Source organism: Saccoglossus kowalevskii, chromosome 16 (assembly GCF_978046115.1).
Source record: "Saccoglossus kowalevskii chromosome 16, keSacKowa6.1, whole genome shotgun sequence".
NCBI lineage: Eukaryota > Metazoa > Hemichordata > Enteropneusta > Harrimaniidae > Saccoglossus > Saccoglossus kowalevskii.
This window is the reverse complement of record NC_140656.1, coordinates 5,643,086-5,656,786: the sequence shown is the minus strand read 5'-3', so window position 1 is coordinate 5,656,786 and position 13,701 is coordinate 5,643,086. Positions and strand designations below refer to the sequence as shown.

Sequence of the window (13,701 nt, the reverse complement as noted above, 5' to 3'; positions counted from 1 at the left end):
GCTTAATAATTGATATTTTAAAACATAATAATAAATAAATTATTACATTTGGAAAACAAACATTCATAGAACTTTATTAATAAACATATAAATAACATTACCTAAATCGCACTGTCTGCCGGCCCATCCATCCAAACATTGGCAAATGTAGAACTTATTACCATTTATACATCCAGCACTATTCTTACAAGGATAACTTGAACATGGATCACCTATGTCTGCAAATATATAATACGCAATGCTTGACCGAAATACTATTCGAATTGAGTGATTCATTTTGATTGTTGAATGCCAATAATTTTTTTAAATGTGTAATTTTTAATTATCAATTTTGAAAGTATGTATATGGATATCATATGAATATCAAACTACCAACAATTTTACATGCATTACAGGGTGAGGGAACGGCAAATAAAGGCTGTATTCGTCGCATATCGATGCCTTACAACGACCACCATCCTTTAGAACGTATAAACATACCTGTTAACATAACAGTATATTAATATTCATATCACTAACCTATTTGGCAGTTGTCTCCAGTCCATCCAGTTAGACATTGACATATGTGACTGTGCACGTCACCAAAGCAGGTACCACCATTCAGACAAACATTTTTAGAACATAATCCACTTACTGTAAGCTCTGCTGAGAATACACAATTAGTAAATGGTGTGTCTATAATTATAGAGAGGACAAAGCAAAGTGTTTGCACAAAGGTTCATTTGAGATTTTCCAAAGTTCCAGAGATGGACGTCTATTAATGTTGCCCCTTCCTATGCCATCATACAGTATATTTTCTTTAGCCTTGTTACCATTCTGTTATTGTATGGGCTCTTCACTCGTTTGTGAGAGGACCGAAGGAGTTATGAAATAACAGGACGGTAAGCTGGCTAAGCTTACATGCGGTTGCCATCTACATATAGCTATATTAAGTTCAATGTGTATATATGGAAAATTCGGAAATAATAATTCACCGATAAAAATAAGATTATTCCGTAACTTTTCTGTTTTGACGAGGTTTTGTTATATATACGTATTGTGGATTACCTGTTTCGCAGTGTGTGCCACTCCAAGACGGAAGACAGAAACACTCAAACTCCCCTCCATCAGTACCAGTTACTTGAACACATACGCCGTCATTCATACACGGTGTATTGATGCAAGGATTGGTAGCTACAAAGCAACATACACGTAATGTTAGATATAATTTCCGGCAACTCGTTGTACGATTCGATTGAATTTTCTAGTACATTGCACTACACATGCGTTATCGAATAACAGTTCATGAATGGTGTATACCTTGGCTACATATCTCTCCGTGCCAGCCAGCAGTACAGCTGCAGATGAAACCATGGTTACCATGAGGGATACACGTAGCACCATTCATACACGGGTCATACGGAATACACCTATTACCATCTGAAAAAAATACAATATATTATAATTGCAGGATAGCTTCAATGCATGTCATATTATTTCTATTATTAACACCATCAATCCGTGTTGGTGGACACACGTAACGTACCTGTGGTTGCCACAACTGTTTTGACATCGCTGTGAATTGACCTGGAATCATCCCCAACTACAGAAGTGACTTCGATTGTATACTCAGTAAGAGGCTGAAGATTTGTTATTTGTACGTGCACATTTGGTGTGGATTCAACAATCTCCTTTACCAATATGCTATTCGGATATTCACTTGGCCAATACGATAGGTGGTACACATCTACTTCTTGCAATGGGGACTGCCAGGAAACACTGATACTAGTGGAAGTTGTTAATGTTGCTGATACACGTCGTGGTGCGATAGGTCCTGTTATGTATAATAACACACATGAGTATCGAGTATATAGCTACACTCACATTATCGCGTTCACATCTCTCGTAACCTGCGCTGGCATAAGGGAACACACGTATGAACACGTTACACCGGCGTGCATGAACATACCACAACTGGTATAACCAGTAGTAATAATTGCACCGGCGTAAAACAGATGTGAACACAAAACGTGGCTTTAACGCCATCACTTGGCGACCAGATTTATAACAAATTAACCTACATTGAGCATTATAATTGTTGTTAAACACAAGATCTGCGCGAGATATATACTATTATAACATTTAACGGCCATTTGATGTGAACTAGTAGATACCTTCTAGTAGATGATCGATTGTGTCGAAATGAATAAAGTAGGCAAACGAGAGAAATGTATGCATGAATGCCTATCTGATATAATGATCTTATCGTGTGCATTACGGGCTCAACTTACGCCGGTGTATTTTGTTTCTAGTGTAGACACGGCCTTTAGGTATCGTCGATATTGCAGCATGAACCGATTCGTTCTGTACGTCGGTGAATGAAATATTTGTGGCTGTCTATTTCTTGTTCGGACGATTACAATTATCAACTATCAATTTCTATAAACATTACCAAATATTCCTTCCGATATTCTTGATAAATGTAATTTACGTATGTCACACGCCTTGCTGACAGGATATATCAGGTGTTTCCACTACTTACTTGTCCAAGACGAAACAGCGTTTTCAATGTCAGTACCCGTGACAACCAGTGTTATGTTGTACTCAGTGGCAGATGCCAAACCAGTAATCTTCACTTCTCGTGTCGCATCCACATCTAAGAGATATTCCCCGGCCGTCCCCTCGTTTGACCCATATATAACACGATATCCAGTGAAATTAGCACCAAATTCTCCGTCACTCCAGGTGATCGTAATACTGTTGCTTGTAAATTTAGTGATGTACATAAACGCCGGTTCTCCTTTATCTACGGATGTGAAATCAATGCATTACGTTATTGTGACGTCAGCAACACCGTGACCACGTGCGTCAATAATACAATGGACCGAAGATACAAATAAGTAAGTTCGTGACAGAAGACGCAAATCAACCATAAAAATATTATGCAAATATGTATACATTGAAGTTACTGACTTGGTGGTCGAATGGACGGATTCTGGGTTAAAAAAAATTTCCGGCGAAGAAGAAACTGTGTTTACTTCTGAAAATCTTCGTCTCGTGCCAGTTCCGTTATATAGGGGTTCCAATAAGCTCTACCACATACCTGTCGAATGTGCGATGCTGACGGGTGAACTCTTGACCGCACCCAGGGATGTCTCAATCTTTACGTTATACTGTGTGTCAGGTATGAGGCCTTCGACAACATACCGTGTTGGCTGGTTCTTGAACACAAAACCGACAAATTCAAAAGAAGAAAAGCCATCGTCTGGGGCCACTGAAATGTCGTAGCCATCAAACTGTCCCCAAGCTGCACTCCATCCAACTTGAATTGAGATAGGAGATGAGTTGATGAGGTAAATAGAGCTGGGTGCGTTTGGTATCACATCTGAAACTGTAAGACACAAGAGGATGTAATTTAGGTATATCTGAACATGGAGCTGACGTACGAAATGATGATAGGGGCGTAAATACTCGTAATTACGAAACATGTGGAAAACGGTATGTGCACACAATTCATGGGATAGAAATACACTGTTACTGTACATCTGGTAAACAGGACACGAACATTCACACAACGTTAGTATTCACGATGAATTAACGTGTATGTACCGTTGTGCGTGTTAAATTACCTTGGCAAACTGACTTTGAAGATAATGCACTGATGAAAGAAATTAAAAACAAACCAAACTCCATTGAGACTCAACATCCACGTATATGAAGCATGTCTGAAATAAGAACACCGAAATCACTTATTGTTAAGGACAATATATCACCCAACGAAGTGATCTGAAACATTACTGCTGTGATTTAACGACGTGTGCATTTGTCTTTAACTCGACGGTGGATGATATGTCACATGATAACGCCAGAGTACGCAAGATGATGTGGCGAGGCCGCAGGCAGGGACATTTTATTGCGGGGGAATTAATTCACATGACAGAAGAGCCAGCCTACGTTGCCGTTCGGCTTTATAACTATACAATTCAATCCATCTTTTTAAATGCATCCAGCTAGTAGTCCTGTCAGCAGACCTACACAAATTTCTTTCTAGAGAAAAAGCAATATGCCCCTATTTTTGAATGGAATGTACTGTAAAACTAAATATGTACACCGTATGTTAATGCAATACACGTGCGTACGAGTAGTGGAAGTGTCGGAACGTAATCGAACGATTTACTTAAAATGTGTGTAAAACACGTCACTGATTGATGTTCGTTTAATTCATGCAACACTGTCACAGTTTAGTCAGACGTGATGTCATGTAAATTTTTTGAAGGCAAGATTTAATGATTATTCATATTAATCGCCAGGTTTCATGGCAACCAATAACGTATGAAAGTTGGTTTCCATGGCAACAATATATGTAACAACATATGTATATTAGTAATTTAAGTTTTAAGTCAATGTGTTAAATGTAACTTGTTAATGTTTTGTAGCAATGTGCATGCTTATCGGGTGCTGCAACTTGTAGCCTTACTTAACGATGTTATTGATAATACATACCAAAGCGCCATAATGAATACTACTCTCAGTCCCGTACTTTTTGTTGATCCTGTATTTTTAAATTATGTTTTGACGTGATATTTTGTTATATTGTATATAGACATGGCATTATGGCATCTCACTGTGGTTACCATGCTGTGATTGGTTGACACTCAGTCACATGACATTGAATAAAAATAGATATTACATGGTATATTGCCCGCCAAGTGGATATTACATGGGTATATCACATGAATGACGTCACTGAAACTACTACACAACGATACTGCGCATAACAAATTGTCGTTCGCTACACTAGTGCTGTCCTGGCCGCTGTTGCTTGCAAGGTTTACTAAAAAAGAGTAACCATGGCTGAAAGTAACATATACTGTGTATTTTGCAGTTTTTCTCAGCAAACAATGTGTGTGTGCTTCGGCTTTGGCATCATCTATATTATGGTCATGGCCAGCATCCAATTGGGCAAACAACAAATCATGATATTACCCTCACAAACTTGTGTTATTATTTAAATATGAAACTGAACTTGATGTGTGTTAGACAGGGAAAAATCAAACGAGACGTCATATGACTCTAGTAATTAGACCATAATACAAGTCGTGAATTTAGGTTAACGCTTTACCAATTTGTAGAACAATTGATTGCCATAACCTGAACTTAGTTTCATCACCACTTGACACTATATATTTCGTGATACTAAGTTTTGAACGTGGTTTCCATAGGAACCTATAGAATATGACGTTCCACAATCCACGTTACTAGTATATTATGTCTAATATACTTATCAGTAAGTATTCCACCTTTTCTATGAATTTTTAGCCATTTTAAAAACGTATAATAAATTTAAAAGTAGATAAGTAAAACAACAGAATGTTGTGTGACCGCTTTCGCATTGAACCGTGTTCGAAATAGTGAGGAAAAAGGAAACTGCCTAATCTGTGTGGTGTAAACTATACAGCCTTCCATGCCAGTTCGAAACCAGAGAATTAAAGTATCGAAGGTGAAAGCCAATCACCCTACCTGTCAATTATAACATAATTCGTCTGTTATATTTGTGATAACAACTGTTTCTGTTTTTGTCGATATCTACATTGTTGTTTTGAGCGGTTGTGCATGTAAAGGTCAGTTAGGAGTGAAAGCTTTCATTTCATTTCCCTCTTAAGTCGTTATAGTGCACGCGACTACAATCAACACTAAGCAATGCAATGTGCAACGATAGTAACATTAATGGAATACTCATGTTACTTCCAAGGGTAAGATTGTAATCCCGGGTCTGAACATTAATCGTGTTCGTCCGAAGGGCTGGTTTAGTCGACTTGGATATCGTTAATAATTTCCTGTTAAATAGTTTTCTCGTGTTCACAACTTCGAATCACATGTGAGGTTTTAATCAATTCATTTAGACTGGTCAATAAATTGATACTGAAAACGTTAAGTCACAATGAAATTATATTATTATTAATATCCACTGGATATGAGGAATTATGACATTCCACCAACTTTTGGATTTGTAAACCACATAGAGTGAATAAAGTAGTATTTATATTAAGTTAACAATCAGTTATTACATACGAGAAGCGGAGTAATTGTCCGACTGTACATTCACATTATAGAATATATATTATATTTTGTAGTGCTTTCCATTACCGCAATGATTAATATTTTCTGTAAATATTGTACGATTTGCTAAAGTTGCTTTTTTGTAATATGTATGCAAAACGAATTAGGAATGTTTTGACAATTTCAGTAAAGCGTGTTGTGTTTGCTCACTGTTTTCTGTTTATTAGTCGTTAACTATATAATAGTTGAATACGCGGCCATTAGTGATTAAAGAATCTGTTGACTGAAACTGATTGTGACAGCCATTGTATAGTACTGTTATTTCTTACACCTCTTCCAGATTGTGACGTAACATGGTGGTCAGTGGAAATCAGTTATGTGGCGAATATTTGAAGAACGTGACAAATGTGTTAGATGCACGTTATTGCGCTGACTGTGATACATAGTTCCACACTAAGTACTCACACCGGAGTTCCTGGTCTGTCATTTCTGAACATTTCCATTCCCTTCTACGGATATCCGAATATATTGTTTCCATGGCGACACTGACGCGTTCATTCAATGGACTACGGAATGCTCGGTAATATAATAATAATAAGCAAATGGTGCGTCAGTATATGTCTTGCAATTAATTTGTCATGTATGCCGAACGTTTGACTCAACCTTTCAGTGAAAGTCGCCTATTGTTCAAAGAGCGATATATCGAGGTTGGGAATTGTTGATTCATAACTTTGTTCACGCTTCAGATGACACCCTGTTTAGAACGTTCCCGGGGTTTACGCATTTACTTATTAGACACGATTGAATTTGATTGAAAGTCAATCACCACTCAGTTACATCAAATTGGAAATACGTGTCACACTCACTGGGCTTGAGAGTCACATTAACATTCATGTTGTGCACGTGACTGCACTGATCAAATGGTTAATGATGGTGGTTTTATACTTAATTATTTTTTTATATTACAATGGATAATGAAAGTCATATTTTTGAAATCCATGCGTGGTGGAACTTGATACATTTCCTTTGTATCTGTAATTCATGCTCGCTGGGTGCCGTTGAGTCAACAACTGCAGGAGTAACGCTTTGTAGGGGGTATCGATCGAGAAGTCTCCTTTGAGACAACGCACTCGCTCGTTGAGCAGTTAATTCAATTACACCATGAAGCTAATACAAATTGTTAAGAAACAAGTAATAACATTATCCAATTTATTGTCGGTATATAGGTATATATCTGTTTTCCGCATTGATGAATTCAAATACAACTAGTTTGTCGAGTTCTAGATTGTGTTATTGATCTCTAAATACAATTTAAAAACTGTTTATACGTTATAATGTTTATACTTAAAAAAAATGACCGTGGCAGCAACATAATTCGTTTTCCATAATATGACAAGATATTAGTTGTCAGTCGGTCTATGAAATTTGATAGAACATGTCTAGCTTATATACCTAGGATGAGTGGAATTTATCTAACCTGGCAGGCTCCGGCACCGTGACAATATACGCGCATTGTCACTCACTTTGTAACAGTCGAACGTGGGAATACCGTTGGTAGTCGAACATATATACATTTTGCATAGTGGTTTTGACTGATATAAAAATATAAAATGGCGACCGGCTCTTTGTCGCAATGTATGTAATAAAAGACGCAAATATTTCGTATTGTGGAAAAGTATTTTTTCCGACCGAATATTTACTAGCGGCCGACAACAGGAAACTCAATGATTGTCGGGTTTCTGTTGACGCGCGACAAAATCCGCCACGAACAGCGTAAATATTTCGTGCAAAAACGCATGACTTGCGAGATGTTTTTGAGTATGGGTCTCGTTTGCAGCGAGTCGATAAAACTCTAAAATGTTCTCTAAATATATACCTGCAACTTGAAAAGTAAACACGACGAATGCAAAAAACATGTTTAAATACAATATTATGCACACAACAAGACATTTATGTATTTAAATAACTCCGAAATGTATGTGTTGTGTCGATGTTTCCAACTCGTGGGACCTCCGAACAATACATGAATGGAATTGAAAAAAACAAATCCACTTGACTGTTTAGTAATCGAATTAGGTGACAATCCTGAACACTTAGAACAGAGCTTGGATAAGTGGTAGGCAAAATCCGGTGAGCAAAATTTTGTAAGTCAGCAAATGAGGAATCTCCGTTGAAAATTGTGAGCAAAATATCCTATTGAAACAATAGATCAAGGGTTGACGATGTTAAATCGAGTTTTTTTTTTCATTTACACATGTATCAAGAACTTTTTGTTTGAACTTGTTTTACGATTATATTTCCATGCCATTCGCTGACTTTTAATTAGAACTACTAAATAAATAGTAGCTGAATCATCTACTCACCTACATTTATTTCAATGTTTATCGGAATTTTGCTGATTAAATCTGATTAAAATCCGATGTATGTATGAGGCTCCAATTTAAGAACTGATTAACGACAAGAAAAAACAAAAAATCGACACATGCAAACTAAAATACAAATAAATATTATATAAAGGGTCATAGAAAAAATAACAACTCACTACGATAAATGATTCAGAAATATGTTCTATTATATAGATATTAGACGCGGTGGTCATGTGAACATCTATTGAAAACTTATCCAAACACGAAACCACGACTGTGGTGAAAATATCAACCTAAAACGAAGGTAATCAATGTGACAATATGTGTGCTGGTTGTTCATCGTGGAACGCCGTGGGCCTAAAACATGTACATGCGTATCGTTCCGAGACATGCAGGCAACACACAGAGTCGATCGTAAACAGCTATTAAAAATGTATGCATGCTCCATCGAATTGGACTCGCCCTTCTTCTGAAGCGATACTCTTAACAAATACATCAGACGCACTTGAGCTGAAGCCATTCATATTGTCATTAGTATTACGTTCAGGCCCGATCGATGGAAGGCACCAAAATAATATACTGTCGTCTGATAATGTTTAACCATGACGTAACTCAATGTCCAGATAATGTCAGTAGAAATATTAAAGCGCAACAACGTCATACTCTGACGACTGTTGTGCTGTATGACGGTCATAGCGCTTCGCGACGACTGTTGCACTGTATGACGCTTATAGCGCTTCACGGCGACTGTTGCGCTGTATGACGGCCATAGCGCTTCACGACGACTGTTGCGCTGTATGACGGCCATAGCGCTTCACGACGACTTTTGCACTGTATGACGGCTATAGCGCTTCACGACGACTGTGACGCTATGTGACGACTGGTGCCGCGTGACGACTGTAACACTGCTCGGCGACTGTGGCGCTGCACGAAGACAATGACGCTGCAAGACGACTGTGGCGCTGCACTACGACTATGGTGCTCTACGGCGACCATATCCGCCGCGTGGCGGGACGAAAAAGATATAACAATTATAACTGTTGAAAATCAAAATCACCAAGTATGGTGACAATTATGGATAATACCTTCAACATCTTATCCAATCATATGTCTTCCCTATAAGACCAATTACAGACGATGACATTTTGTCCTCTCACTCAATCATACATCTCAATTATGTGACCAATCCCATAAGACCGGATGTGAAAAGTAGCCAGTCATAGCGGATCTTAATTGGCCAGTGATAACGATGTCATTGATACACTTCCAAATTCTGAATTTATATAAATCGACCATTGCCATCACTGTATTAGTGTTTTCAAAAAATCTGTTCAACTGTCAACAAGCTGCTGTCTATTGTGTATATTGTCGTCACCCGAAGAATCTTACCCCACAATAACATGCCACAAGCAACCAGCATAAAATACTGTGTACAAATCAAACTCTAAAAATACCACCGTGGGCTGTGGAATTTACCAATGAATTGTTTCAATAAGCTGAGAGATTTGATTGAGATATTTATATACGGACCGTCATCTTAACGTATACGCTTGTATCAAGTAGTGCTCTATTACTCGGTGAATGTTAGTATTAGAGTCAATTAAGTACCGGCATACAGCCGCCGTAAATTAATTTATAAATCACTGCAATGTGTAATGAGTAAGAAATGTAAGCAATCATGAAAAATAACCATGTGTCCATGTGACAATTTCGATGTCTGCCCAACGATTAGTTTCTTGGCAAGATTGCAATACTGAGTCTCCAACATGTAATTATTGGCTGAGAACGCAATCTTGGACAATTTTTCCGTCTCAATGCAAGTAATATATTTCCCATATGTTCATTTCTGTCGACATTTATGATTGAAGGTTCGCTACCACAATCTCAGTATCAAAGATGTGAGTATAAGAAAATACGCAAATTGGAATAATAATCTCTGAACTAATATTTTTTGGCAAAATATTCTGTTATTTTTTAAAGACGATTGATCAAAAACTATGTACAATATTGTTGAACTCCACGTCAGCTCCAAACCAAATGAAATGTACGAATCGTTTTTTTTTCTAAATGTAAACAGAAAAACGTTCGGTGATGAAATATTCAAAGAAAAAAATGTAGGGCAAATTTAGACGAACCAGTTCATTTTTCCATTATTTATTCGGTCATTGCGATTAAAAAATGTTAATCGTAAGCTGTGACACCCATTTCCTGGTGAATATTTAGATCAGTTTATCCAGTCACCCCGCAACGATCTGCTGCTCTTTGTGCTAAGAATGATGTGTTTGTTCACGTACATGGGTAGCACACAGGATCGACAGTTTGTTCGTTCCCGTCGACTGGACGCGATATTCCCAACACTGAATCCAAAGAATGTGGCAAGTGGTCAGTATGTACACTTTTTTCACTGATAGATGTGCAGCCAACCAGGATGTTTGGGAAAGCTTAATATTATACTCACCGATAAAATAAATTCGTGGTAAATTACAAGCGACTGTGATTGATCTATCTTGTGACTGTTTCTGATGCCTGCCCGTTACCAGTTAATTATGTTCCAGTGACAGACTACTATGATGGACTGGATCGATAGTCGCCTCTAAAAAAAACACCGCACTGTAGGAGTCAATGCAAAGATACTTACAAGATTGTACCTGATTGGCTATCCGACCATAAAAACTACCTGGTAACCGTTAGACCAATCACAGAGCAGCTTGTTTGTTTTGCTGACGTATCAAATTGTACCTATATGCTTCGACTCAACTGAAGTGTGGGGATACTTCCCGTCAACCAACTCACAATTAACTTAAGTATAATCACCAACCTTGACCTATGTGTAGTTCACCCGGTCATGGATTAAACCCAGTAGTTATTGAAATTAAATTACTTTAATTTCCAAAACACGCACGTACATTACGTTACATAATTGAGATATACTTAATAACATTAACATTATCAGAACTATACATCTTATTCAATACATGTACATTAACAAAATATTGCGTTCATGGGTTCTTTGTTGATTTAACTTGTATTGTGTCTAATCTCATGGGTTTCAATTATATTGAGACAGGCAGTGCTTTTAGACTTTACAAGTACGTGGAATTAAAGTAAAAATATCTGAATTCACTCACGCACAGGAATAGTCCTTGCTGTGCTGCTTTGTATGTCGCTTGTTATTGTCGATACTCACATTCTACATTATATTTCATTCTTAATGAACCATCGACATTAAATAGAACAGTTTCCATTGTTACATTGCTTGTTGCAGTCCTCGCCAAATGTGTATTAAATATCTTCACGCAAATTGGCAAAAACTAGCATATGGCACGCAGTGTTTTATATCAGGGCGTCAGTTAGTATTAAACATTTGAGTTTGGTTATTGCATATATTGTATCGTGTCTTGGCACACAATTAAAATGTTCTAGCGCAGTGAATATATATCATATTCGCATCTGTGCTTGTGCCCCTGACATCGACTTACAACGGCGTGAGAGGAAAACAGATGTTAACACGTCCCCCTTTAAGAGGGTTATCAGCGCCGGCGTAAATGGTTTTAAATGTATTGGCGTCCTAAACTTTATTCGAATGCCACAGTCAACTGTATACAAGTATTTTTTTTAATTTAAAGTAGATGTTCGCAATTTGGGTCATTGTGTTAATGGAGTTTAGGATGTTCTATTGAGCCATATACGTTTAATAATCTTCAAGTATGCTGGATGGTGTTAACATAGAGCTATAACGTGATTAGCTTCATGATCTGACATGACAAGCTTACATGTATGCGTATGTATATTATTATGACATTTTATTTTCATGACTATTATTTCTCGGTTGAAAAAGTACACAAAGGACAGAAATATCTGTTCTGTCATGATTTATATTTCAGTCAGTTTGACAGTGGTTGCCATGACATATACTGATAAAGGTTAATGACAAGACCAGACGGCGAGCTGGTCGAAATCAACCAAAAACATCTTATGACTCTGCAGTTTTTAAGATACAATACAGTAGCTGTAATCCTAAACCAATTTTGTTTGCGATTTTAACTAAGGTGGTACCTTTGTGGAATGTTAGTGCGAGACTATTACCCCATCAATATTAGTTAGTGTTGACAATATATAGTAGTGTTTTTTCTAGAAAGCTTGACGAGTAATTAATTGATTATGATGTGTAAAACTTTCATGTGATTGGTTGTTTGTTGGAAGGCAAGGCCTTGGAGTCTCTTATACTGATTGTAATTGGTTAAGGAGTGACAAGAAATAAAGAGTGATTTAATGCTGTCTCGGGTGAAAACCAGGGACTTGGCAGAGAATCGTTTGGGAACATGAACGGAGCTCGTGTGCGTTTTTGTCAGCCTAGCGTGGAAACGACCGAATCCCGGTTACCTAAGTGAAAGGTTTTTAACCATCAAAAATACCTATCACAGTTCAACCGAAACATTGCCTGCCCACAAGACAGTGCCATTGTGGGCATCATCTCATGGTTCCCCTTAAAAAAACAGGTGTGAACGCAAGATAATGAGATCATTATTCTTTTAATTACCGCACACGATTTACACAAGCGTAGTTTTTTCAATGAGAACGATAGATGTTCGGTATGACCATTGAATTCCGGAAAGTGAGTTAGAGGTAAAGACAAAACGAGATCAATTGGTCCTTTACAGTATCGATCAGTGCTGAGTGAGACTGGTACAGTATTGATCAGTGCTAAGTGAGATTGAATTATGGTTTTTATTCCAGATATACCTGCTCCAACACACAAAATCTCGAATACGAATGGCTCATATTCTAACACTGCAACTAAGGTGTTGTTGACTATGAGATAGATATAGATGACACCGGGAATTCATACTTTATATGTTATTTTTATCTATCCTAATCTTTAACCTCGCGCGTTGAAGTCACTGTGGTCGTGTTGTGACGTTATGCTATATTAATGTTAAGTCTGTCATTGATGTTAATTCTGTGTAAGTAGTAAATACGTATATTAATATGCCCTAATTTATATGGCAACGTACCAATGGACGCTTTAAAAGTGTCATGCGTTTTCGACATACAAACTGAAGTCGTTTTCTATGGACATTTGTGTGACAATAAATACGGTAATATAATCGGATCAAACATGTTAAGCTGATACAATACGGTTAGAGATTTTCTTTCGACGAACTAAACTTAGCCTTGATATACGTACAAGCGTCTTATTTTCAATGATTTATGTTCTTGTTTCCACTTTTTATTTCATGTCGACTATTATGAACATTGAGCTGTAGAATAAAAAATGTTTGTTTTTTTCTATATT

General features: G+C 37.3%; 1 protein-coding gene across 1 annotated transcript in view; it reads right to left on the bottom strand.

The window, feature by feature from the left end:
• Positions 1 to 9,213, bottom strand: part of LOC102803184 (uncharacterized) — a 37,485-nt gene extending 28,272 nt beyond the window's left edge. The window contains exons 1-7 of the mRNA XM_085491481.1: positions 9,069 to 9,213; positions 3,083 to 3,370; positions 2,522 to 2,785; positions 1,526 to 1,813; positions 1,300 to 1,419; positions 1,048 to 1,173; positions 520 to 675 (exon numbers count right to left, since the gene is read on the bottom strand). Coding sequence (XP_085347607.1) covers positions 520 to 675; positions 1,048 to 1,173; positions 1,300 to 1,419; positions 1,526 to 1,813; positions 2,522 to 2,785; positions 3,083 to 3,370; positions 9,069 to 9,213 — 1,387 coding nt within the window. The remainder of the gene's footprint in view (positions 1 to 519; positions 676 to 1,047; positions 1,174 to 1,299; positions 1,420 to 1,525; positions 1,814 to 2,521; positions 2,786 to 3,082; positions 3,371 to 9,068) is intronic.
• Positions 9,214 to 13,701: the final 4,488 nt, after the last annotated feature.